This window comes from Mustela lutreola, chromosome 9 (assembly GCF_030435805.1).
Source record: "Mustela lutreola isolate mMusLut2 chromosome 9, mMusLut2.pri, whole genome shotgun sequence".
NCBI lineage: Eukaryota > Metazoa > Chordata > Mammalia > Carnivora > Mustelidae > Mustela > Mustela lutreola.
In genome coordinates, this window is record NC_081298.1 from 69,280,370 (window position 1) to 69,305,135 (window position 24,766).

General features: G+C 38.3%; 1 protein-coding gene across 8 annotated transcripts in view; it reads left to right on the forward strand.

Moving 5' to 3' along the window:
• THADA (THADA armadillo repeat containing) overlaps window positions 1-24,766 on the forward strand; it is a 329,451-nt gene that overhangs the window by 8,226 nt on the left and 296,459 nt on the right. For all 8 annotated transcript variants that reach the window (XR_009344817.1, XM_059134619.1, XM_059134620.1 and 5 more), the window contains 11 exons: window positions 244-392; window positions 505-537; window positions 796-844; window positions 2,794-2,981; window positions 6,374-6,468; window positions 7,938-8,158; window positions 9,694-10,400; window positions 12,730-12,881; window positions 16,076-16,231; window positions 17,167-17,289; window positions 21,432-21,555. Coding sequence is in view for 7 of the 8 variants with exons in the window: in XM_059134619.1 (XP_058990602.1) it covers window positions 244-392; window positions 505-537; window positions 796-844; window positions 2,794-2,981; window positions 6,374-6,468; window positions 7,938-8,158; window positions 9,694-10,400; window positions 12,730-12,881; window positions 16,076-16,231; window positions 17,167-17,289; window positions 21,432-21,555 (1,997 nt within the window). In the remaining variant the exon portion in view is untranslated. The remainder of the gene's footprint in view (window positions 1-243; window positions 393-504; window positions 538-795; window positions 845-2,793; window positions 2,982-6,373; window positions 6,469-7,937; window positions 8,159-9,693; window positions 10,401-12,729; window positions 12,882-16,075; window positions 16,232-17,166; window positions 17,290-21,431; window positions 21,556-24,766) is intronic.

Sequence of the window (24,766 nt, forward strand, 5' to 3'; positions counted from 1 at the left end):
TTGTTGGATGATTTTAGGCAGAGGACTAATATGGTGTTTTTATAGTATTACTCTGGCTACTCTTTTGAGGAGGGAAATGAGATGGAAGCAAAGCGTTCCAGTGATTGTGGCATGAAGTTAAAATTTTCTACCTTATTTTGAAGGTGTAGTTCAGTATTCCTTCATTTGTATGATTTCCTCCCCACTCTGTATATCCACTTGCTACATAGTTATGAAATATTTAATACTCAGTTCTTTTTCTAGCTCACTAAATGGCCTACCTGAATTTTTCCTAACTGAAGCTGTACAAAGTTTTACTTCTCGTCTTCAGGAAGAATTGAATACTACTGATCTATACTCTTACAGGAAAGTAATTGATAATATATCTTCCTGTATGGAGAACTTTGACTTGGGTAAGCCAGCTCTTGTGTAGTATTTTTTCTACCATTACATCGTTGTTTTTAAATGACATTAGATTTTGGCCCTGGAGCTCATTACCAGTATTGATTTTTTTTATCCCCACAGGTAGAACAGGAGTTAATAATCTTCTTAAAAATGGTAAGTCCTATTATTTTATTTTATTTTGAGGGGGTAACTGCTTGTATGAGTCATTTTGGAACTGGTTCTTTTCTCTTTCTTGGCAATGGGCAGAGTCTTGCAGATTACTAGAGTACATCATGCCCCTTCCTTTTAAGTTTCTACCTCTATAACATGATATTATTATAGGTAACACTAACTTAAAATATTTTCTTATACTGACATGACACTTTACAATTTTAGGTTCTGCTTTGTCATTATGTATTCTTTTTGTTTCAGTGCTCCATTTTCTGCAGAAGAGTTTAATTGAAATCTCAGAAGAAAATAGGTGAGTATTATGTGTTCACATGCTTGTGCGTCTATGTGTATGTACACTTGTAGTTGTGTATTGTCTTTGTACAAGGGAAATTTTAAAAAGTATTCTAGAATGTGCTTCATTCCATCCCTCTCTGTTAATATGAGTCCTGATTATTGAAATTTATCTTTCAGAAGTTTGATATTTAATTTAACCAATCAAATAAATTCTTAGGAGAATATGAGAATGAGCTTCTTCCTCCCCAAGTGTTCCTTTCTGATAGCATTCTGTTCTTGTTTTATGAGTGAAATATATTGTTATCTTTCTGAGGATATTAATGATAGTTTTTTAAAATAGTTTCTTATCTTTATATAGTCTTGTTTCTTCTAAGTTGCTTTTTTTCTGTTTGATGCTTTCACTTTGCTAGATGCTCTCATCAGAAATCTGGTGATTTTTGGCCAAGTGCCCATATTTAAGGATGGGGTACTGAGAGTTGATTTGAATCTGTGCATATGGGTGGGGTTGATTGCAGGTTTTATTGTAGGCTAATTTAGCTAGGCTATTGCTTTGGGAAATCTCTGATATCAATATCACTAGGTCTTTTTGCATGGGTAACAGAGTCTCCATGGAATCAAACCATTGGCTGAATATTCTGGCCGCTGAGGGAGTGAAGAAAGATTAGGCTGTGGCATTTGGCATTCATTGTTCATATAGTTACCTAATTCTCTTGTTTGCAATATGGTGTTCCAGGCTTATCTGTGCATGTTGTTTTACCTTCTCTAGAGGTAAGCCAGTTGTAGCCAGTAGCCAGTTTTCCTGTTTTCTGCTGTGTTGAGAATAGACTGAAAGGGGTGGCAAGGATAGAAGCTGGGAGACCAGTTAGGAGGTCATGGCAATAATCCCAGGGAGAAGATGAGAGTGACTTAGGCCAGGAGTGGCAGTGAAGGTGGTCTAATTCTGTGTGTATTTTGAAGGTAGGACCAACAGGATTTTCTTAGAGATGGGGTAGGAAAGATAGAAGTCAAGGATGATGACCAAGTTTTTGTAGGGTAGAGATCACAGCAGGTAGAGCAGGTTTGGAGTTGAAGATGAGTTCATGTAGTTTAATATGTCTGTTAGACATCCAAGTGCCGATATCGATAAGAAGTTGCATATGCAAGTCTGGGATTAGCAAGAGAGATTCAGGCTGGAGATACAAATTTGGGAATCATCAGCATATAGATCATAATTTAAAGTTTATAAGCTAGATGTGATCACATCAAGGGAACAAAGTAGCTGAACCAAAGAGGGAGAGTAAAGACTGAGTTGTGGAAAGCTGTAAAGAGCTTAGGGAAAAGAGGATAAGTTAGCTAAGGTGTCTAGGAAGGAACAATGGTGAAGTAGGAGAAAATGGAGGAGAGCCTGGTGTCTTGGAAGTCAAGTGAAGAAAGTGTATCAGGGTTGAGGGGGAGTGTTCAAGTTTAGAAATTGTGGCATTCTAGGAACCCCTGGGTGGCTCAGTTGGTTAAGTGTCTGTCTTCAAGTCAGGTCATGATCCCAGGGCCCTGGGATTGAGTCCCTCATCGGGCTCCCTGCTCAGTGGGGAGCTTGCTTCTCCCTCTGCCACTTCCCTTGCTTATGTGCACGCACACTCTTTCTCTCTGACAAACAAATAAATAAATAAATAAATCTAAAAAATCTTAAAAAAAAAAAAAGATTGTGGCATTCATTCTTGCTCTGTTATTTTTACTGTAAAAAAAGAGAAGCAAGATTAGTCATTAGCTGAGGAGGAGGAAAATGTTGAGGTAAGAATGTTGAAAGTTTACAGTATATGTCCCCATAATTGGAATGTTTATGGGAGTGGAGGAGAGAGTCATAAATGTCTAGTATAATCTAAAACGAATTTTGGCCCTTTGATTGAGGAATATTTCTTTCAGAGGGATAAAAATGGGGGCATTTTTATGTGACTTTTCTTTTGTAATAATGTCTTTTCTTCGTTATAGAAAATTTGCTGGAAATCATATAGTTCAAACGCAACTGATGAATGACTTGTTGGTAGGCACTAGAGTTTCAGTGATGTTAGTGCAGAAAATACAAGACTTCCAGAGAATTCATTTGAAGGCTTCTACTTCTCCCATATGGCAAAGTATGTGTGGATTGCTGAGTATTTTCGCCAAGTTTTTAAGTGATGGTAAGTGTAAAACCATGAAAATGATGATTATAATTGAGTGTCATTCAGCTTGTGCTAATAATGATATGAAATGTTTGATACTTAGTCGAGTTGTAGAACCTCTCTTCCAGCCCCTTAAAATGGGGAAATGGCCCAGATTATGAGGTTTTAATGCTTTTTCTTTCAAATGTACCCGTTCTGCAAGGGATAATGTTGAAGGACTTTTCTAAATGTGTGTGTGTATATTGCGAAGAAGAAAACCTAACAGCCTTAGTGTTGAAAAGCCACAGACTTTAAATGACAAAAGAAATTCTTGATAAGAAGAGATTTCCAGATCTGAGTGGACGATCTGGAAAGGAGAACATAACCCATACATTTCTCTTCAAGTGATGATGGTAGTCCTTATTGGGGGTGGTCATCATGACCTCTTATGTCTCTCGTATGTTGCTTCTATCCATATAAACTGTGTTACTGGGAAGCCAAATAGTTAATGAGAGGAAGTCTCTCTTGTAAAAGTATATCAAATAACAAAATAAAATGAAATGGTAGAATATCACCATTTTGTAACCTGAGGAATGGATGCAGGCAGTAAGCATCGGCAACTGCTAACTTTACGGAACAGACAGCCAGACAACATGTCTCCCTTAGAGGCTTGCTTTTACCACCCATACTCTTCCCAGAGTGACTGAACTTGAGACTGATCTCTAGGTCACTTGCCCATTTACAGGAATTACAAAAGACAGAAGAGTGTGTTGAAGTGCATTAGGATGAGGCGACCCCACATCCAGATTGTGGGGAAACTGCAGATCAAAGGCCAGAGCTCTTGAACAGAGAAATTGTAACGAAATGAAGGGTAGAGAGGGCACCTGGAGATTAAAAGGCACTTAAAAGATATATCAGATTTTTTAAAAAAATGGACAGGCCTAAACTGCAGTGTCTAGGGATACACATTTGATGAATAAAATCATTTGAAAATCAGGAAGCCATTACTTTGGAAGTCATGATAATCCTTACTCAGGGTGAGAAAAGGGGGTGTGGCTGGGATGAGGCACTTGGAGGAGCCTTCTGCGCTGGGTGCCTGAGTTTGATTTCTCACCTTGAACACTGGGTACAAGAGTGTTTACCTTCAAATAATTTATTAAGCACTACACTTGTTTTGGGTGTTTTCCTATATCAGTGTGTTACAAGATAATATAAAATTAGGGACACCTGGGTGGCTCAGTTGGTTAAGCCACTGCCTTTGGCTCAGGTCATGATCCCAGAATTCTGGGATCAAGTCCCGCATTGGGCTCTTTGCTCATCGGGGAGCCTGCTTCTCTCTCTCCCCCTGCCATTCTGCCTGCTTGTGCGCTCTCTCTGACAAATAAATACAATCTTTAAAAAAAAAAAGATTAATAAAAAAATGATATGTAACACATAAAGTATTTACAAAAAGTTAATTACCTTTTTACCCTTGACCTCACATTCTGTATGGTCATGCATGCATGTATATTAACTTATTAAAAAATTATTGGGGTTAGTTTAGAGTTTTTGTTTGTAAAGAGCAGTAACTGACTCTGGTTTTGCTAGACTAATGGGAGAAAACATAGTATGTCACTGTTTGTATGTTTTGAATCCTGATAACTAGTGAAAGTGCTAGCTGTCTTGTCCAGATAGTTTTTTAAAATTAATTAATTAACTGGGATGCCTGGGTGGCTCAGTTGGTTAGACGACTGCCTTCGGCTCAGGTCATGATCCCAGGACCCTGATCGAGTCCCGCATCGGGCTCCCAGCTCCATGGGGAGTCTGCTTCTCTCTCTGACCTTCTCCTTGCTCATGCTCTCTCTCACTGTCTCTCTCTCAAATAAATAAATAAATAATCTTAAAAAAATAATTAATTAACTAATTAATTAATTTTGGCTAGTATCTCAGTTATTGAAAGGAAAGTTACTTTGAGATGCAATTTACAGACATATTTTCAGAGAACATTTGCTTTTTAGAAGAGGACTTTGTTCTTCTTAAAAAAAAAAAGCCTGGTGAAATGCAGGGAAGACCTGATTTCAATACAAGGCAGCCTCTTTTCTGAGCAGTTGGTAGGGTCTCTCCAGCGCCGTTCTTCCCCAGGGTTTTAATTTTTTTTTTTTGTTTAAAGATTTACTTATTTGTTTATTTAACAGAGAGAAAGAGATCACAAATAGGCAGAGAGGCAGGCAGAGAGAGATGGGGAAGCAGGCTCCTTGCTGAGCAGAGAGCCTGACGTGGGGCTCAGTCCCAGGACCCTGAGATCATGACCTGGGCTGAAGGTAGAGGCTTAACCCACTGAGCCAACCAGGCGTCCCTCCCCAGGGTTTTAAATCTTCACTTATCAGTCAAGTGTTCGGCTGCAGGTAACAGAAAACTACATTTCGGGGACTTCAGCGGATGTCCCTCCCCTCATTTCCACATCATAGGAAGTTCAGAGGCAGGTGATCCTGAACGCTGTATGCAGTCTAGGACCCAAACATTTCTGCCTTTCTGCTTTGCTATCTTCAGCATGTTGGCTTTCATTGCCACGTTTGTTGCCTCATGGTTGCCATTTGACTGCTGCAGCTCCAGACATTATGTCTGTGTATAAGGCAGGAAGGAAGGCCAGTTGCATCTTTGCCTTTCTTTAATCAGGAAAAACAGAAGTACCCAGGTACTTGCTTACATCCCAGTGGCCTGAACCCTCATATCTACCTTGAGCTGTGAGGAAGATAGAAGCAGCAAGTGTCCTTCCTTTGGCTGAGGACATGGATGCTCCAGTCAAAGTCACAGTTCTGTTAGCAGGAATAAAGGGCAAAATGGGTATTTATGAGGTAGTTCATGGTAGGCATTTATGATTCTTAACCCAGGTTGAATAATTTACCAAATTTGGTAAACTTTCTCACAAACCAGAGGTTGATAGGAAACAGGGAGGAGACAGCAGGCCAAAATTGGTTGCATTGGGTATAGTGCCAGTGACGGCGGAGTTTGCAGTTAGCACTGATGCAGGCACTTTACACAGCCCTGAAACCATGTTAAGGAAAAGTAATATATGTGGGGGTTGGGATTCAAGGCATCAGTGCAGACAAATGGTATTGCTGCTAGATATACTTCAGGGAGAGGAAGAGAGCGTGGGAGTTAGAGGAGAGAGAATCACATTGGATTAAGCATTTATGTGCTGGACATAAAAACCTTATGTTAGTTATGCATTTAAACCTTATAATTAATTGTCAGAAGTTACAGTTTCTCATTTTACAGAAGAGAAAGCTGGGTCCCTAGGAGGTTAAATAACTTACTCAAGGTCTATTTGACCTGGGAATTGTGCTAGAAATTGCATCTAGGATTATCTGACCCTGCACCATGTACTTTTTCCACTGGACCAAAACATCCATTGTCATTTAATACATGCTGTCTACTTTTTTGCCAAATAGATGACCTCTTACAGACAATTCAGAGTACGTCTGGATTAGCTGTTATTCTTTTTATTAAGGCTATGTTTCATCCACCTGAAAAGATTCCTGATTTGGTGAGTGCGTCTCCTTTATAGAATTGTATTTGATGGATAATTAGACACATGTTTTAAAAATATTTTTAAAGAAGTGAATTAAAAATTTATTTCTGCATAATCAGAATCTTTCTGGTGATCATTTTCTCTTATAGTAAGAGACAGTCCAAAAATGCAGAAAAAGCAGAGAGAAGACAATAGCAGTCACCTATTAATCCATCTCACAAAGATTATCACTATCAACATTATTTTCGATATATCCTAGTTTGTTTCTAGTGCTGTTTGTTCAGTTCCATCTCTCAGTATTACGAGAGATACTTATAATGTTGAAAGTTTGCAGGAGTTAATGTATAGATACATAGAGTTATTACTTTTTGATAAATATGTCCTTTTTATTAAGAATAACCCAGGGGGCCAGGCACCTGGGTGCCTCTGTTTGTTAAGCAACTGCCTTTGGCTCAGGTCATGATCCTGGAGTCGTGGGATCAAGTCCCGCATTGGGCTCCCAGCTCTATGGGAGTCTGCTTCTCCCTCTGACCTTCTCCCCTCTCATGCTCTCGCTCACTCTCTCTCTCTCTCAAATAAAAGAATCTTAAAAAAAAAAAAAAAAAAAGAATAACCCAGGGGTACCTGGGTGGCTCAGTCAGATAAGCGTCAAACTCTTGATTTCAGCTCAGGTCTTGGTCTTGGGTTCGTGAGTTCAAGCCCTGTGTTGGGCTCTGCGTGTGGAGCCTGCTAAAAAAAAGAATAACCGAAATATTGTACTTTGTTTTTATTTATTTATTCATTTATAAAAGACTTATTTATTTGAGAGAGAGAGAGCAAGAGAGTGAGCACAAGCACGAGGAGCAGAGGGAGATGGGGAGAATCCCATGTGGGCTCAGCGCTGGATCCCATGACCTTGAGATCATGACCTGATCTGAAACCAGGAGTCAGATTCCCAACTGACCATGCCATCCAGGCGTCCCCCAAATATTACACTTTAGATGGGAAGTATGTTAGGATTGATTTTTCAGTGTATTTGGTCAGATGCAAAGTATAGTTGATAATTGGGCTATAATTCTTATATTCAGTACTAGCAGGTTTTTTTCTTTCTTACTATATTATCTAGAAATTTCTTTTAGCTATTTACTTCACTGTTCGCAAAATAGTTGTGTACTCTTCTGTGAGATCGCACAAGGTATCACTGGATAAAATTTAACAATTTGATTTCTAAAATCACCACTTAAAAGCATTAAGCTCATCCACCTGCAGGTAGCAATATGTTTTGCTCTGCTGGTCCATTCAAACCAGCAAAATGGTTCATGTATTTAGATTGAATTTTTTTCCCCCTTTGATATAATAATTTCAGCACTTGTGGCTTTTTGTCTTTAGGTTCAGTTATTTTTCCTAGGATGTTTCGGGGGAAAGGGAATTTTGCATTTACATTTTGAAATATCTGAAAAGTTTTCGAAGCTTTATAACATGTTAGCTGTGTTATGTTCTTCCAGATTAGTAGTTTGCTTCTCCGTTCAGTGGACTGCGCCAGCATGCCCGACTGGTTTTTGAACTGCTGCAGGAGCCTTTGTTGTACTGATGTCTCGCAATCAACTCTCTTATTCCTGTGTCAGGGGACACTCACCATGTTGAACTGGCAGAATGGGAGTATGGGCGCGAGTGGGGAGGCCCTCCTCTTGAATATCGTGCATGTCTTGTTCACCTTGAGTTCACAGTGAGTTTTCAGGCTACTGTCTCCTACTCTGTTTTGCTTGTCAGACATTTCAAAGATGGCAACTGAACTAGCATATTTAGTAATTCCATGAAAAGTACACAGGGTAATCCTGAATTAAAAGGAAGATAACAGGGACGCCTGGGTGGCTCAGTCGGAAAAGTGGCTGCCTTCGGCTCAGGTCATGATCCCAGGATCCTGGGATCGGGTCCCACATTGGGCTTCTTGCTCAGTGGGGAGCCTGCTTCTCCCTCTGCGTTCTGCTCCCCCTGCTTGTACATGCACTCTCTCTGTCAAATAAATAAATAAAACCTTAAAAAGGGAAGATAACATGTAGGCAATGAAATGAGTATGAAAATAGAATAAGAGAAGGTAAGATGAAGGGGGGGTATTTGCAGATATTGGTATAGGTGAACCTGTACTGAACTTTTCAAATGCTGCATTTTAGTTTATGAACAACGTCAACTTAGGTAATTCAATATAAGCCTCACATGTCTGATAGATAAGATAGGAAATCTAATGTATTGAGTAGGTAAAGTGAAGTTAGAAAAGTAAATGCTCAAACTTAAGAGTGTATTGCTAATAAGCAACTGAGCCAGAACTGCACTGCAACCAGCTCATTTGACTTCATTGGATTGTGTTTGTGGGGTTTTTTTTTGGGGGGGGGTATTTTTTTCATAACACTTGAAAGTGATCATGTGTTTAAAATGTCAAGCCAGGGGCGCCTGGGTGGCTCACTGGGTTAAAGCCTCTGCCTTTGGCTCGGGTCATGATCTCAAGGGTCCTGGGATTGAGCCCTGCATCGGGCTTTCTGCTTAGTGGGGAGCCTGCTTGCCCCCATCTCTCTGCCTGCCTTTCTGCCTACTTGTGATCTGTGTCTGTCAAATAAATAAAATCTTAAAAAAAAAAATAAATGTCAAACCATAGATACACCTTGATAGTAATGGACATGAAGGTAAAGGAAGAAAAGTACTGTGTTCTAAAATAAATTTTTCATGTTTTTCAGTTTATATATAAGTAAAAATTGTGCATATTTTAAAGGAATGTAAAAATCATTTATTTATTTATTTATTTTTTAGCGAAGGGGTGGCGGGAAGGGGCAGAAGGAGAGGGAGAAAGAATCATAAGCAGTCTCCACGCCCAGTGCAGAGCCCAGTGCAGAGCTTTATCTCGTGACCTTGAGATCATGACCTGAGCCAAAACCAAGAGTTGGTCACTTAACCAACTAAGCCACCTAGGCGCCCCTCTCAATATGTTTTAAAACACGTGTGAAACCATTATCAAAATAAAAATAATGAACATTTCCACCACTCCCAAAATTTTATTGTGTCCCTTTTTGGATTATTTCTCTAAGATGAAAAGATTCATTTATAATTTGACTTATATTTTGGCATTGTAAATTTAATAATTATTGAATTTTCTGATCATTTTCTAATGAGAAATCTGATCTTTGTCTTTTATATTTTTAAAATCTAGATGATTATTGAATGAAATTTATTACTAGTCATTTTATAATAACATGGCTCATTTTTCTTCAGGATCAAGGAATCAACTCTGGAATTGTTTCTGTCTAGAATTTTGGCATCCTGGGCCAATTCAGCCATACATGTCCTTGAATCAAGTTCCCCAAGCCTAAAGGACAGTCTGAATGGGAATTCAAGTGTAGTTGGGAGACTTTTGGAATATGTCTATACCCACTGGGAACATCCACTGGATGCTTTGAGACACCAAACCAAAATTATATTCAGAAGTATTCTCCACATGCACCAGCTCACTAAAGAAAAGTCAGACTCCGAAGCGTCAGGTTTGGCTGCCGATCGTTTCATCTGTGATCTGACCGAGAATATTCTGCAATTGGAATGGCATGTGAAAGGGAAGTATGCATGTCTTGGTTGTTTAGTAGATTACATAGGAATTGGACATATTTTGGCACTAGCTAAAACTATTCCATCACAAATCTTAGAGGTGATGGGAGACCAGTCCTTGGTACCTTATGCAAGTGACCTTTTAGAAACCATGTTCAGAAATCACAAGAGTCATTTGAAGTCCCAGGCTGTTGACACTACTTGGATTGATGAGTGGCACGAGACTTGGGTTTCTCCTCTCCTTTTTATACTGTGTGAAGGAAATCTGGATCAAAAATCTTATGTGATTGATTATTACTTGCCAAAATTATTGAATTGCAGCCCCGAAAGCTTAAGCTACATGGTAAAGATTCTTCAAACTTCTGCTGATGCTAACACTGGTAAGAAAAGGAATCATTCTTTTAGGAATTTCTAGTTAAGATGTTTAAGGTTAGGTATCTGGGCAGATGTGGACCATATCCAGATTTAAATATTACTGCTTACATAAATAGTAGAAGAGGCTATTAACGATAGAGATTTCAGATTGAGGCTAATGTTCCTGTCCAGAGTGGAGTAGAGTTTTTTTGGCTGAAGTCATTTCTATAAGCTAAGGATTGATTCCAGTTATGTTCCCTTTTATACTAGTTTTAATCCATTTACCAAGTACTTATTTGTTAGGTTGTCAGATGTATGTAACACTCATAACAGTTGGAGTATTTTATATAAGTTGCTTATGCTAGTGCTTGAAACAGTAATTAAAAATTGTTTCTGGCAAGGATCAAGATAGGTAAACTGGCAGTAGCAGTTTTTAATCTCTGGGGAAGAGACAAAAAATGTAGATGTGGTGACCTCAAGAAACAACTCTCTTTGGTCATTTAGGATAGAGGGTAAACATTCCACAGAAATTTGGTAACCCAGAAGGAATCACTGCATTAAAGCATAGTTAAGTAATTAATATGTAAATGATGATCCTGACTTTATTGTTTGAATCTTAAAATTACTGTATTCTGCTTAGCAAAGCAGGAATATGATACTCTACATTATAATTTAAGAATATTTACAAGGGATGCCTGGGTGGCTCAGTTGGCTAAGCATCCAACTCTTTTTATTTTTTTTTTAGAGGTTTTATTTATTTGAGAGAGAGTGCTAGAGAGAAAGAGAGAGGAAGCGCAAGCAGGGGGAGAGGCAGAAGGAAAGGGAGAAGTAGACTCCCTGCTGAGCAGGGAGCCCGATGTGGGGCTCCATCCAAGGACACTGGGATTATGACTTGAGCTGAAGGCAGGTGCTTAACTGACTAAGCCATCCATGCACCCTAGCATCCAACTCTTGATTTCAGCTCAGGTCATGATCTCAGGGTCATGAGATTGAGTCTCACATTGGGCTCTGTGCTGAGCGTGGAGTCTGCTTAAGATTCCCTTTCTTTAGGGGTGCGTGGGTGGCTCAGTGGGTTGAAGCCTCTGCCTTCGGCTCAGGTCATGATCCCAGGATCCTGGGATCGAGCCCCACATTGGGCTCTTTGCTCGGCAGGGAGCCTGCTTCCCCCTTTCTCTCTGCCTGCCTCTCTGCCTACTTGTGATCTCTGTCTGTCAAATAAATAAATAAAAAATCTTAAAAAAAAAAGAAAAAAGATTCCCTCTCTTTGTCTCCCTCTCCTCCTCCCCTGACCCCCACTGCACAGGCCCTCTCTCTCTCTCAAAAAAAAAAAAAAAAAAAAAAAAAAAATTACAACTGAAAATAATAGAAAACTTTCAATACTTCAAAGAGTGACCATGAGGGACGCCTGGGTGGCTCAGTTGGTTGGACATCTGCCTTCGTCTCAGGTCATGATCCCGGAGTCCCAGGATCGAGTCCCGCATCGGGCTCCCAGCTCCATGGGGAGTCTGCTTCTCCCTCTGACCTTCTCCTTGCTCATGCTCTCTCTCACTGTCTCTCTCTCAAAGAAATAAATAAAATCTTAAAAAAAAAAAAAAGTGACCATGAGATAGCTGGAAAAATCTGATTCCCATACACAAAAAAAGCCGTTATTTGTAGTTGGTTTATTTTTCGTTATTTGTAGTTTTAAACAACCAATTGTTCTTGCCTTTTTGAGAAGCCATCTAAAATTCAAGATTCATGAATCTGTTCTGAAGTAAGGCAGTCTCTATTTTTTTTTTTTTTTTAATCAGTGTTCCCTTTGAGCCAGGGTTCCTTGTTCTGTTAATAATGACTGATGTCCTAGCCTCTAAAAGGATCAGGCTCCTTGTAATCCTCCTTTTATCTTTTTTACTAGGGAGAAACAGTAACTCCAAAATATGTACAGAGGCTTAGTGTTTGTTTTTAGAAAAATAATGGTATTTAGCCACTAAAGTGTTTTTCCCAATTGTGGCTGAAAGTCATTTTAGTTGTTCTTATTGTTTTAAATAATTTGTCTACTTGATTTTCCCCCCCCCGAATCACTTTGGTTCATTTCTAGGTGTAAAGGAAAAGCTAAAAATAGCAAAAAATAATGATTTCTTTAAGTTTACATAAGCAGATTATGCTTACTTCAAATTATTGACACAAGAACAATCAAGTTCTTTTCAATAATGATTATTTTATCATAGTAACTTTAATTCATGTTAGAATTTATAATATTATTTTTATTTCTTGAAATTATAATTGCAAAATGAAAGTTGTGGCAGTTGTTGCATAGTACAGTAGTTGTCTGTGTTATTGTGCTTTTGAGACAAGAACGATCTTTACCATCCTTAGGGTCTTTTAATAGTAGAGGGGCTCTGGGAGCTTTGATGGCATGTCTGCGAACAGCTAGAGCTCATGGACATCTTCAGTCTGCAACTGATGCCTGGAGGAACCTTGTGTCCAGTGCAAGAATAAAACAAGGCTTAATTCATCAGCACTGCCAAGTAAGTAAACAAAATATCTGGAATTTCATACATGCAGTAGATCCCTGATTTATTTATTCAGTTAGCAGTCCAATATAGAGGCCCCCATGTTGAGCCCAGCACTGTTTTAAGGGATCTGTAAGGAGGATGAATTGAAAGTGAAAAGCGTAGGGGCAACTGGATGGCTCAGTCTGCCTTTGGCTCAGGTCCTGGGATTGAGCCCTTAGTTGGCGGCGGCAGGGTTGGGGGGGAGGGTGCTACTCAGCGGGGAGCCTGCTTCTCCCTCTGCCTGCCGCTCCTCCTGCTTGTGCTTTCTCTCACTCTGTCTCCCTCTAAAATAAAAAAAAGTCTTAAAAAGAAAAGTGAAAAGTGTTGACTTTTCAGGCTATTTAAATTTTAGTTGAAGGAATGAGAAAACCTGCATAAAACAACTGGAAACTCTTAGAAAATAACATAGATATAAGTGCTCCTTTATGCATAAGGACTTGAGGGGCTTAGAACAGGGTAGGTAGTGGTTGATTAGGAACATGTTAAATGGGATTAAAGGAGAAGAAGCATTGAGCCAGCACACAAAATGGGAGAACACCAGAACTGATAAGTAAATTCAGTAAAGTTACAAGGTAGAAAATCAATGTACAGAAATTTTTTGCATTCCTATATACTAATAATGAAGCAGCAGGAAGTGAAATTAAGAAAGCAATACTATTTACAGTTATAGCGCCAAAACCAATAAAATATCTAGGAATAAATATAACCAAGGAGATGAAAGACCTGTGTTCTGAAAACTATAAAACATTGATGAAAGGAATTCAAGACAATGCAAAGAAAGGGAAAGACATTTCTGCTCATGGGTTGGAAGAACAAATACTGTTACAATATCTGTACTACCCAAAGCAATCTACACATTTAACGTAGTCCCTATCAAAATACCAATGGCTTTTCCCATAGAACTAGAACAAACAATCCTAAAATTTGTATGGAACCCTACGAAAGACCGCAAATAGCCAAAATAATCTTTTTTTTTTTTTTTTTTTTTTTTTTTTAAGTATTTATTTCAGGGAGAGGGAGAGCAAGAGACAGAGTGCACAAGCATGAATAGGGGTGAGGGTATGGGAGTTGCAGAGGGAGAAGCAGACTCCCTACTGAGCAGGGAGCCTGATGCCGGGCTTGATCCCAGGACTCTGGGATCGTGACCTAAGCTGAAGCAGATGCTTAACCAACTGAGTCACCCAGGCATCCCTAGCCAAAGCAATCTGGAGAAAGAAAAATAAAACAGGAGGTATCACAATTCTACATTTCAAGTTATATTAAAGAGTAGTAGTAATTAAAACAGTATGGTGCTGGTATAAAAACAGACACAGAGATCAATGGACTAGAACAGAAAACCCAGAAATAAACCCACAATTATATGGTCAATTAATCTTTGACAAAGGAGGGATAAATATACAATAGGAAAAATATGGTGCTGGGAAAACTGGACAGCCACATGCAAAAGAATGAAACTGGACCACTTTCTTTCACTGTACACAAAAATAAACCCAAAATGCATTAAGGACCTAAATGTGAGACCTAAAACCATAAAAATCCTTGAAGAGAGCACTGGCAGTAATCTCTCTGACATTAGCTGTAGCAGCATTTTTCTAGATCTGTCTCCTGAGGCAAGGGAAACAAAAGCAAAAATAAACTATTGGGACTACATAAAAATAAAAAGCTTCTGCATAGCAAAGGAAATAAGAAAACTAAAAGGCAGCCTACTGAATGAGAGAAGATATTTGCAAATGACAAAGCCAATAAAGGGTTAGTATCCAAAATATATAAAGAACTGATACAACTTAATACACAAAGAATAAATAATCCAATTTAAAAATAGGCAGAGGATATGAACAGACATTTCTCTAAGGAACACAGTTAGATGGCAACAGATGCATGAAAAGATGCTCAACATCACTCATCATCAGGGAACTGTAAATCAGAACTACAGTGGGGTAACACCTCATGCCTATCAGAATGGCTGAAGTCAATACCATAAGAAACAACAAGTGTTGTCAAGGATGTGGAGAAAAAGGAGCCCTTGTGAACTATTGGTAGGAATGCAAACTACTATAGCCACTGTGGAAAACAGTATGGAGATTCCTCAAAAAGTTAGAAATAGAACTACCCCGGTGGTCCAGTAATTACACTACTGTGTTTTTACCCCCCAAAATCTGAAAACGCTAATTCAAAGGGATACATACAATATTATTTATAATAGCTAAACTATGGAAACAGCTGTAGTGTCCATGGATACATGAATGGATAAAGAAGAGGTGATTAAATATGTATACAGGCACATACATACAATGGAATATTACTCAGCTACAAAAAAGAATGAAATCTTGGCCATTTGCAATAACATGGATATAACTAAGTGAAATAAGTCAGAGAAAGACAAATACCATGTGATTTCACTCCTGTGGAATTTAGGAAACAAATGAACAAAGGAAAAAAGAAAGACATAAAGAAACAGACCCTTAACTATAGAGAACAAACAGATAGTTACCAGAGGGGAGGTGGTTGGGGGGATGGGGGAAATAGGGGGTGGGAATTTAAGAGTACACTTACTATGATGAAGAAAAAGTAAACAAAATGATTTTTAAAAACCCCACATAATAAATACTAAAATGGAAGAACCCAAAACAAGTTCTGGAGGATGAGTCAGGATGTTTGGCAGGATTAGAGGGTTTGGTCCATTTTTTGGAGGCCTCCAATGCGAGGTTGAAGACTTCAGATTTCATTCAGTTGGAAACTGGGAACCAGAGCCATTCTGCCTTTAGCAAGGAAGTAGAATTAATGGCAGCAGAGATGAATTTCCAGTGAGAGAGCAAAAAGAAACCAGAAGCCTTGTTAGATGTGCCTGATGGTAACCCAAGAGTGAGGTGATGAGGTCCTGGGGTAAAGTAGAGAAAAAAAAATGAAGTTGAACATTAGCATGGAATAAGAATCTTTAAGATTGTTGACTTACAAATACCAATTGACACATTTAATAAAATAATTTTATATGAGTTACAGCCCCAGGATCTTTGGGATGAGGGAACCTTTCTGGTGTATACATGGGTAAACTGAGGTTTACTGGTTCCCCCCCTCTTGGTAGCTTATGTAAATAAACATGTCAGGTAGTCTACAATTTGCTTATTTCACTGAAAAATTAACATTTTATTGCTTCTCATTTGTTTTAGGTACGGATAGATACATTAGGCTTGCTTTGTGAAAGTAATCGAAGCACAGAAATGGTGTCCACGGAAGAAATGGAGTGGATTGAATTCTTTATCACATACAATCTTAACAGTCAGTCTCCAGGAGTGCGGCAGCAGATTTGTTCTCTTCTTAAAAAGGTAGAGTTTCAGGGCGCCTGGGTGGCTCAGTGGGTTAAGCCTCTGCCTTCGGCTCAGGTCATGATCTCAGGATCCTGGGATCAAGCCCTGCATCGGGCTTTTTGCTCAGCAGTGAGCCTGCTTCCCCCTCTCTCTGCCTGCCTCTCTGCCTATTTGTGATCTCTCTCTCTCTGTCAAATAAATAAATAAATAAAATCTTAAAAAAAAAAAAAGAGGTAGAGTTTCTCATCAGAGAGTATAGGAAAGTGGTGAACCTGCTCTGCAAATCATGTTTGAAAGAGCTCGGATTTTGGGAGAGTGCGAGAATAATGGTCATGTGATTGGACTGCCTGTGAACATCCCTTCATGGCCTATCTGTGGACCATTCTGTGATTCCACAGAGTTTACGTTTGAGATTCAAATCCAAGGTGTAAAGTCCTTTCATTTTGGTGCAAAATAAGTCAACTTGAGCTCTTTTTTTTGGAAAGAAGAAAAATGTGATGGATCTTTCTGGATGAAAGGTATTTTAGGAAAATTTGGTGAAAAGAAGAAAGATGCCCTTGTAATTTTATCATTTTAAGGGCCTCATGAAATGGTCATTGTTGACTAATCCGACTCAACTTAATTACATGCCTCATTTATGGGATGAACAATTGGGAGAGTACAGAAGTGAGTATATCTTTAGTTTCATGTCAACCTAAAGGAAATAAAACTATGGGGGATTTAATGACTGTATATTCTGGTTTGCAGTAGTATTTTGATTTTGGTTTTTAAAATATATGTTAATTTTCTGTCAGAAGGAAACTCTATGAATTTAATTAAGAGTTAGAAACCAGTATTCCCCTCTCTTGAAGTTTTAGTATAAAGAATTTAGAAAATTTGTCCTTTGCCTTTTTTTGACTGATATTTAAGATTAATGTGGCTTATATATGCTTCATTTTTCTTTTTCTTAAAAGTTGTTCTGTAGGATACAGGAAAGTTCTCAGGTGCTTTATAAACTGGAACAAAGTAGATCCAAACATGAACCAGAGAATGAGTTAACCACACAGCCCCCTTCTGTTTCTTTACAGCAATATAAGGTAGGTGATCTATTTCTAAACATACGGGTATTTAAGAAACCTAGAATAATTATGAATAAACATTAAAGGGAAGTACATGGAAGTCTCATGGTGAATGGTATTTCTGTGTTTCTTTCCTTCAAGCTGGTTTTACATATTCCTTCTGGTGCTTTTTCTCTTGAGGTACCCTGAGTCATGGAACCCGTGATAGACTTGAGGCCTGTAACAGAATAATAGTAATGTGTTAACCTCAATCCTTTACAGCTTAATGTGGGCCATGTGAATGTGGTACTTCAACAAAAAACTAATTGCTGGCCCTGAACTCCTCCACTCGATCCCAGGGTAGAAGATTGCTGTATCTGGGCCTGCTTCCCCTTTAGACTAATATGACTTACAGTGGCTTGATATTGGTGCCTCCTGGTCGGTGTTCCATCCCATTTGGGAGGGAGCATGAAGGGTAGGGCTAGGTTTTGGGGCCCTGTGTTAATGATATGGATGGAACCCCAGATACAGCAGCTCTAGTCTGGGCCAGGGCTCAGTTTGACAACCTTATATGTCTGTCCATCAGAACAGAATGAGTTTATTACTGGTTTCTTACTTCAGATCTAGCCTCTCAGAAGCAGGAATCCTCCTGTCTTTAAGACCTAGATAGAGGACAGAGCTCATCGATTGTATTGCATATAGGAAAACAATTACAGTAAATTAATGATACATTGGAGCCATGATACACTCACTACCTACTCTAAGGATTAGTATGGATGGGCCTTAGCTTTCTATTTTATATTTGAAAGGTAAAAAATCATCTAAAGAGGAATATTGCTGTACCAAGGCTGATGTGAGCTTCATCTTTGTAAAATCCCAAGAGTGAAGATGGGACAGTGACAACCTAAACTTGAAGGACATGCGTTTAGTCCCATTTCTGCCGCTGATTAGTTGGCTTACTTGATGAGTCTGTTTGACTGTAAGTGGGCTGAGTAACCTCTCTGAAAAGGCTGGCTTTGAGGATTAAATAAGAAAGCTCTTTGTAAATTCTAAATCACCCTAAAAAGCCTCCCACCCTAATGCTGGGAGTCATTAAAAGTGACTAGAGTGTATTCTGAGCACTTGCTTTGTGTGTGGACAGGTAAGCCTTTCTTATCATTGCTAGATGTTCTAAGAAAACACAGCTCTTTTGGTTCTTTTTCAAGGGATAAAGTGACATTTGTGAAAACTGAGTTAAGTACTTAAAATGCAAAACCTGTACAGTTGTGGATTGACATTCTGAATTTTCACATATGCATGGTTTCATAGTTTGACCTTGTAAATATATGTGTTTTTGGAAACTTAGCTCTTCAGCGTCGTAATCTGAGTCATTCTCAGGTTCTAATATTTCCTCCCAATTATAGTCATCTGTGGCTTTCGGAGATTGTGACTTTGGCCCTAAATTACTTATCATTGTCTTTATAATAGCAGGTGTCACGCATGGTGTATGGTAGGCTTTGCCAATCAATAAATTACGTACGGGAGAGAAGAGGAGGCTGTTAGTTGGAAAAGATGTCTTCTAGTCTAGGGAAGGAGATTATTTCATGCCTAAATAACTAATATTATGAACTTAAAAACTTTTAAGTTTACACAGTGCTTTGTACCCACATTCTCATTTAATAACAAAGCTGTGAGATAGGCATTATTATCCTCCCTTAACAAATGCGAAAACTCGGGTGCCTGGCTGGCTCAGTCAGTAGAGCGTGCAACTCTTTATCTCTGGGTTATGAGTTTGAGCCCCAGATTGGGCGTAGAGCTTAATTGAAAAGAAAATGAAAAACAGAACCTTGGAGAAGTTGAATAACCTGCCCAAGGTCCCTCAGTTACTAAGTGTTAGAGCCAGACCCCCATGCACATCTGCTCTCGCTTCTAAAAATCTGAATAGTTTTCCCCCTAGCACCTGCTTAATTGAAAGCTTGGAGATAAGAAAGTACAGGGAGAATTTGGGGAATGGTGAATACACTCTTGGGAATGAATGACATGTAAGATGCTTGGAGCAACAAAAGAGACATAACAGGAGATGAGTTCGAAAATGAAGTTGGGGCTGGGTATAGGATGTTTTTTGTTGTTTGCTCTAATAATCAAAACAGAGCTTAACTAACACATGTGTATATGTACAAATAAAGTTTCTTTGTTTCCTTAGGAATACAAGTAAACTATTTTTATTTTTATCTATGAGGAAGCTGCTGTGGAGGTTCAGGAATTTCATTTTGTAATTACACAACTAACAAGTGACAAAGCTGGAAGTACAAACCAATTTCATAGCTGCAGTTGGTTTCCCGCTCTAATAACCTAATTGTTTCATCTCTTGTGTTTGACAGTGTAGCAGAATTTAGCATTGTATGGGTATTTGCAATTTGAAATCTATCGCTTTTAACAATTTTAATGTCGCTTTTCAATAGCCTTAGCTATATAACATGGCAAGAAGCCTTAAAGGCAAGTAGGGAAGATGCCTGCATAACCTAAAGAGATTTTTGAGTGCTAGGCTAAGGTATTTGGAGGCTGTTAAAAGTGACAAGAGCCTATATCAAGGCTGTTCTATATGTTTAGGACAATATGCTTAGAACTAGGGATATAAATATATAAACTGTGGTCATGCCTCCACTATGGTTATAGTGTGGTTGAAGGAAAGAATCTATTTTTAAAAATATAAATGGTACTACAGTTAAGATAAGATCATTCCTATCCGATGAACTTGTTACCCTTTAACATGAATACCGTACTACTCATTTATAATTAAAATGAGCTTAGGATATTTTCTTTCTTTCTTTTTTTTTTTTAAGATTTTATTTATTTATTTGACACAGAGAGAGATCACAAGTAGGCAGAGAGGCAGGCAGAGAGAGAAGGGGAAGCAGCCTTCCTGCTGAGCAGAGAGCCTGATGCAGGGCTTGATCCCAGGACCCTAGGATCATGACCTGAGCCGAAGGCAGAGGCTTAACCCACTGAGCCACCCAGGCGCTCCAGGATATTTTCTTTTCTTTTTTCTTTTTTTTTTCCCCAGGATATTTTCAATAACTACTTCGTTCCCTTGAAACCCAGTAGATTTAAAAAAACTAGCAAACTCTTACTTAGGTCTTGCAAGGGCCTATAGGATAAATCCCCAGATTGTACATCATTGACCAAAGAAATGAACGCTGAGATCTTTTCTGGAATCAGTTGGGACTAGAACTGCTTATGTGCTTCTCAGTTACAAATATACATTGTTAGGGCATAGTGGTATATGTGAGATGCTTGAGAATCACGGCTTTTCCTTTTAAGATTTTTTTTTTAAGATTTTTTTTTTTTTGACAGACAGAGATCACAGTAGGCAGAGAAGCAGGTAGAAAGAAAGGGGGAAGCAGGCTCCCTACTGAGCAGGGAGCCCATGCAGGGCTTGATCCCAGGAGTCTGGGGTCATGACCTGAGCGGAAGGCAGAGGCTTTAACCCACTGAGCCACCCAGGGACCCCTTCCTTCCTTTTAAGTTTTATGGTTTTCTATTCCATCTTATACATAGATGGATAATAATTATTATTTTAACCAGAGAAAGAAGACTTTATCTTGGATGAACTATTTCCCATTTTTTGAAAATTGTATTTTACTGAAAATTTCCATTTTTTTATCATGTATGTATACAGAATGGCAGAGCAAGTGTCTCAAAGGGGAGTATAGAAGACAATGGGATAGTTGGATCTATTTATGAATTGTGTCATTATAGCCACATTTATCAAGTATTGTACTTACCATATTTATCAAGTAGTTTGTATTGGATTTTTTTTTTTTTTGGTTATTTAAAAACTTTTAAAAAATATACATAACTTTGATGCCTGAACATCTCTTATGAAGAAAACCAATATTTGTATAGCTTTAGCTCAGAACTTGCTTTCACCAAAAATGGGTGCTGGGTATTGGATTTTCTTGTGTGGACTACAATAGAAATTATACTTCTTGTTGACCCTACCAAAGTGGGGTTCATTGAAGTCATGATATAGCTTACGGTCAAGGGTACCAATCTGAACTGTCAAGCGCAGTAAATAGCATTGTTACTAAAAATCTTTTCCCTGTTAATTAAAGAAGAACCCCACTCTTAAAGGTGTTTCTTTGAAAATAACCTATTATGAGTTAAAGATTATACTTACTGTAATTTTTTTTTTCTTTTAGAATTTCATGTCATCCATTTGCAACCGTCTTTTCGAAGCACTGTTTCCTGGGTCTTCCTACCCAACTAGATTTTCAGCTTTAACCATTTTAGGCTCAATAGCTGAAGTTTTTCCTGTCCCAGAAGGTAAGCTTTCAATAATGTTGCGGGAAAGTATTTTTTCTTGCAAAACACGCTTTATTAACATTTTGTTTTATTTTAAGATTTAGCTTTTTTTGTCTTGTGTTTAGGTTCTTAGGGGAGGTTTTTACGCTTAGTCTGTAATTCTTACTTGGACATAATTGAATTCGCCAGTAAAGGATGTAAGGCTGAGAAGTTGTTTTCAGTGGTCTTTATTTCCCAACCCAAAACTCCAGTTCTCATGGATTACGCTTATTATGAGAAGAGTTGCTTCTCTCAACCTCCAATTCATGTGTTGCTATTTGAAGATAGTGTACCATCTGTTCTTTAAGTTTTAAAAATTAGAACAAAATAATGGTTTCTTTATATATAGCATTCCTCAGTGAGTCTTTTTGGTTAAAATGTGGTTTCCCTTATATGCTGTCAGTTTCATTAAGTCTTGATCTGGTTTCAGAAACGCAACATGAAGATGTCATTTCCAGGCATTCTGGTTTAGTGATAGCCTTTATTTCTCCTGTGGGGCACTCAAGAGGATGAACATTTAGCTTCCTTCTGAGTCAGTTTTTTTCCTTTTTGACAATCAGTATTTCTTTTTATCTCTGTACTTGAGTGTGTATGTTTTGATGTGGATTTCTTGTTTGTGCTCAGTCTTCCTTAACTGTGATCAAATAGAAAAATATCCTGCTCAGCTGTTCTATTGGAGAGAATGGCCAGAGGACCAGGGAGCTGTATAGTATAGTTGCCTTATTATTTTTATTAGTAGCAGTAGTAGTATTTAGTATTATTATTTTTAGTTTAAATTTGTCAACAAAGTATAATTTTTCGGCAGGGAGGAGGACGGATTTTGCCGCTAATACAGCCTTGCTTCATTTGAAGGACACCATTTTTTTTTTTCAAGTTTTTATTATGAAAAGATTCAAACCACCACAGCAAAGTTTCAGGAATAGTTCATGAACAGCCGTGTACCCGCTCCCTCGATTCATCAGTTGTTAATATTTTGCTGTATTTGGTTTAGCTCCATCTCATTTATTTTCTAGCCATGACACAATGATCAAGTTCAGGATATTTAATGTTGACATGATGCTGTTATCTAATATATAATCCATAACAAAATTTGCCAGTTATCCCGTTAAGTGACTTTTTTTAGAAAAGGTAAGTTTTTGCTGTGATCTGGGAAACTATCCAAGATTACACAGTGCATTTTGTTGTTATGCCTCTTTAGCTTCCTTCAATATGGAAAGTTTTTTATTTTGCGACCTTAACATTTTGGGAGAATGTGTCTGCATTTGGGTTTGCCTTACTGTTTCCTCATGATTGATTAGGTTGTGCATTTTGGGTAAGAATATTGCACAGGTAAGGTGATGTTCTTCCCAGGGCATCGTATCAGGAGGTACATGAGTTTGGTTTGTCCTGTTACTCATGATGATAAATTTGATCACCTGATTAGGATAATAAGTGGTAGGCTGAAAAGCAACCCACAAAGGATATCATTAAATCTTTAGAACCTGTGAATGTGAACCTTACGTAAAAAAGGGGCCTTTGTAGATATGATAAATTAAGTATCTTAAAATGAGATAATTTCTGGATTATCTGGATGGGCCTAAATGCCACCACAGCTGTTGTTAGAGGAACAGAGGGAGATATGACACACAGAATAGGAGGAGTTACTATGATAGTGGATGTGGAGATTGGAGTATATGACTTCAAACCATAGAATGCTGGCAGCCTCCAGAAGTGGAACAAAGCAAGGCATGAGTTTTCCCTTAGAACCTCTAGACTACGCATGCCCCCACCAGCACCTTCTATCAGACTAATTGGACATTAAACAAAATGGCTTCCAGTACTGTGAAAAAATATATGTTTGTGGTTTTGAGCCACCAGGTTTATGGTAATGTGTTACAACATGACAGAAAATGAATACAGTGGTATCTATCAGTTAAGGGAATTTCAATGGTACTGCAACTGAATTTAGAAAATAAGGTTTTTCTTGAGAGTGATTTGATTACCCATTTAACAAAAATTTTTCTGTATGTTTAATATAGTTATGGTTGTACCTAGGTGTTGAGAAAGAACACTAGCCTGAATTGCACTGGTAATTTTTTAATTGAGAGAGTGTTTAATATATTTAAGTGTACTTTAAAAAGTGAATAACCTGAGTCATCTTCCTAATGAATGAGTCACATATAATTGGGCAGTGACTGATATCACAGTAATTATGTTAATTAAACAATTGGGAGGTAATGCAAATGGAGCAAGCCATACTTTACCCATTAACTATCTTTCCTCTTTCTTTCTTTCTAGAGAGGGTGAGGGGGTGGGAAGTGTAGAAGCAGAGAGGAAGAGGGGGTGGGGAGAATCTTAAGCAGCTTTCATGCCCAGAGCAGAGCCTGATGCAGGCCTGGATTTCATGACCCTGAGATCATGACCTGAGCTGAAATCAAGAGTCTGGACACTTAAGCAACTGAGCCACCCAGGCGCCCCTTTAGCCATGAACTTTAAAGGGGGCTAAAGAGGCACAACCATGAATTACAGGGTGGAAAACACGAATTCATTCTTTACCTTTCTTCACGAACTTGAATGTGGGTTTTTATATTATTTTTTTGAAGAACTGTGATTTAGGATTAGTCAAAATGGTTTCTGCCTTTCCTTGAGTATATCCTAGTTCAAGAAGAATAAGCCACATGTACCTTTTTCACTTAGAATAAATGTCACAGTATTCGTGGTGAAAAATTGGATTTCACAATTATATTAAAAGGGTTTTCCCAGCAAATATTTATTTAATGCTTATTATATATGTCAAACAGCTAAGGATATGCGGTGTACAAAACAAAATGCTTCCTATTCTTGAGCTTAGATATTTTAGTGAAGGGAGATGACAATAGATTCACAAGTAACACATAGAATATCAGATGGAGATAAGTATTATGAAAAAATATTTTAGGAAGGAAAGTTGGGGGGATATAGAGTTTAGGAGGGTGGGGAGCTGTTTTATACAATGGTGTCAGAGAAGATTTCAGATTTGAGCAGAGCTCCTAAATAGCCAGTGGATCAAAGAAGAAATCATAAGGGAAATTAGAAAATACTTTGAGAGGAAGGAAAAAAGAGCATAATTATCAGAACTTATGGGATGAAGCAAAAGCAGTGCTGTTAGGGAGATTTAGAGCTGTAAATGCTAAAAACGAGAAAAGATCTCAAATCAATAAGCTAACTTTACACC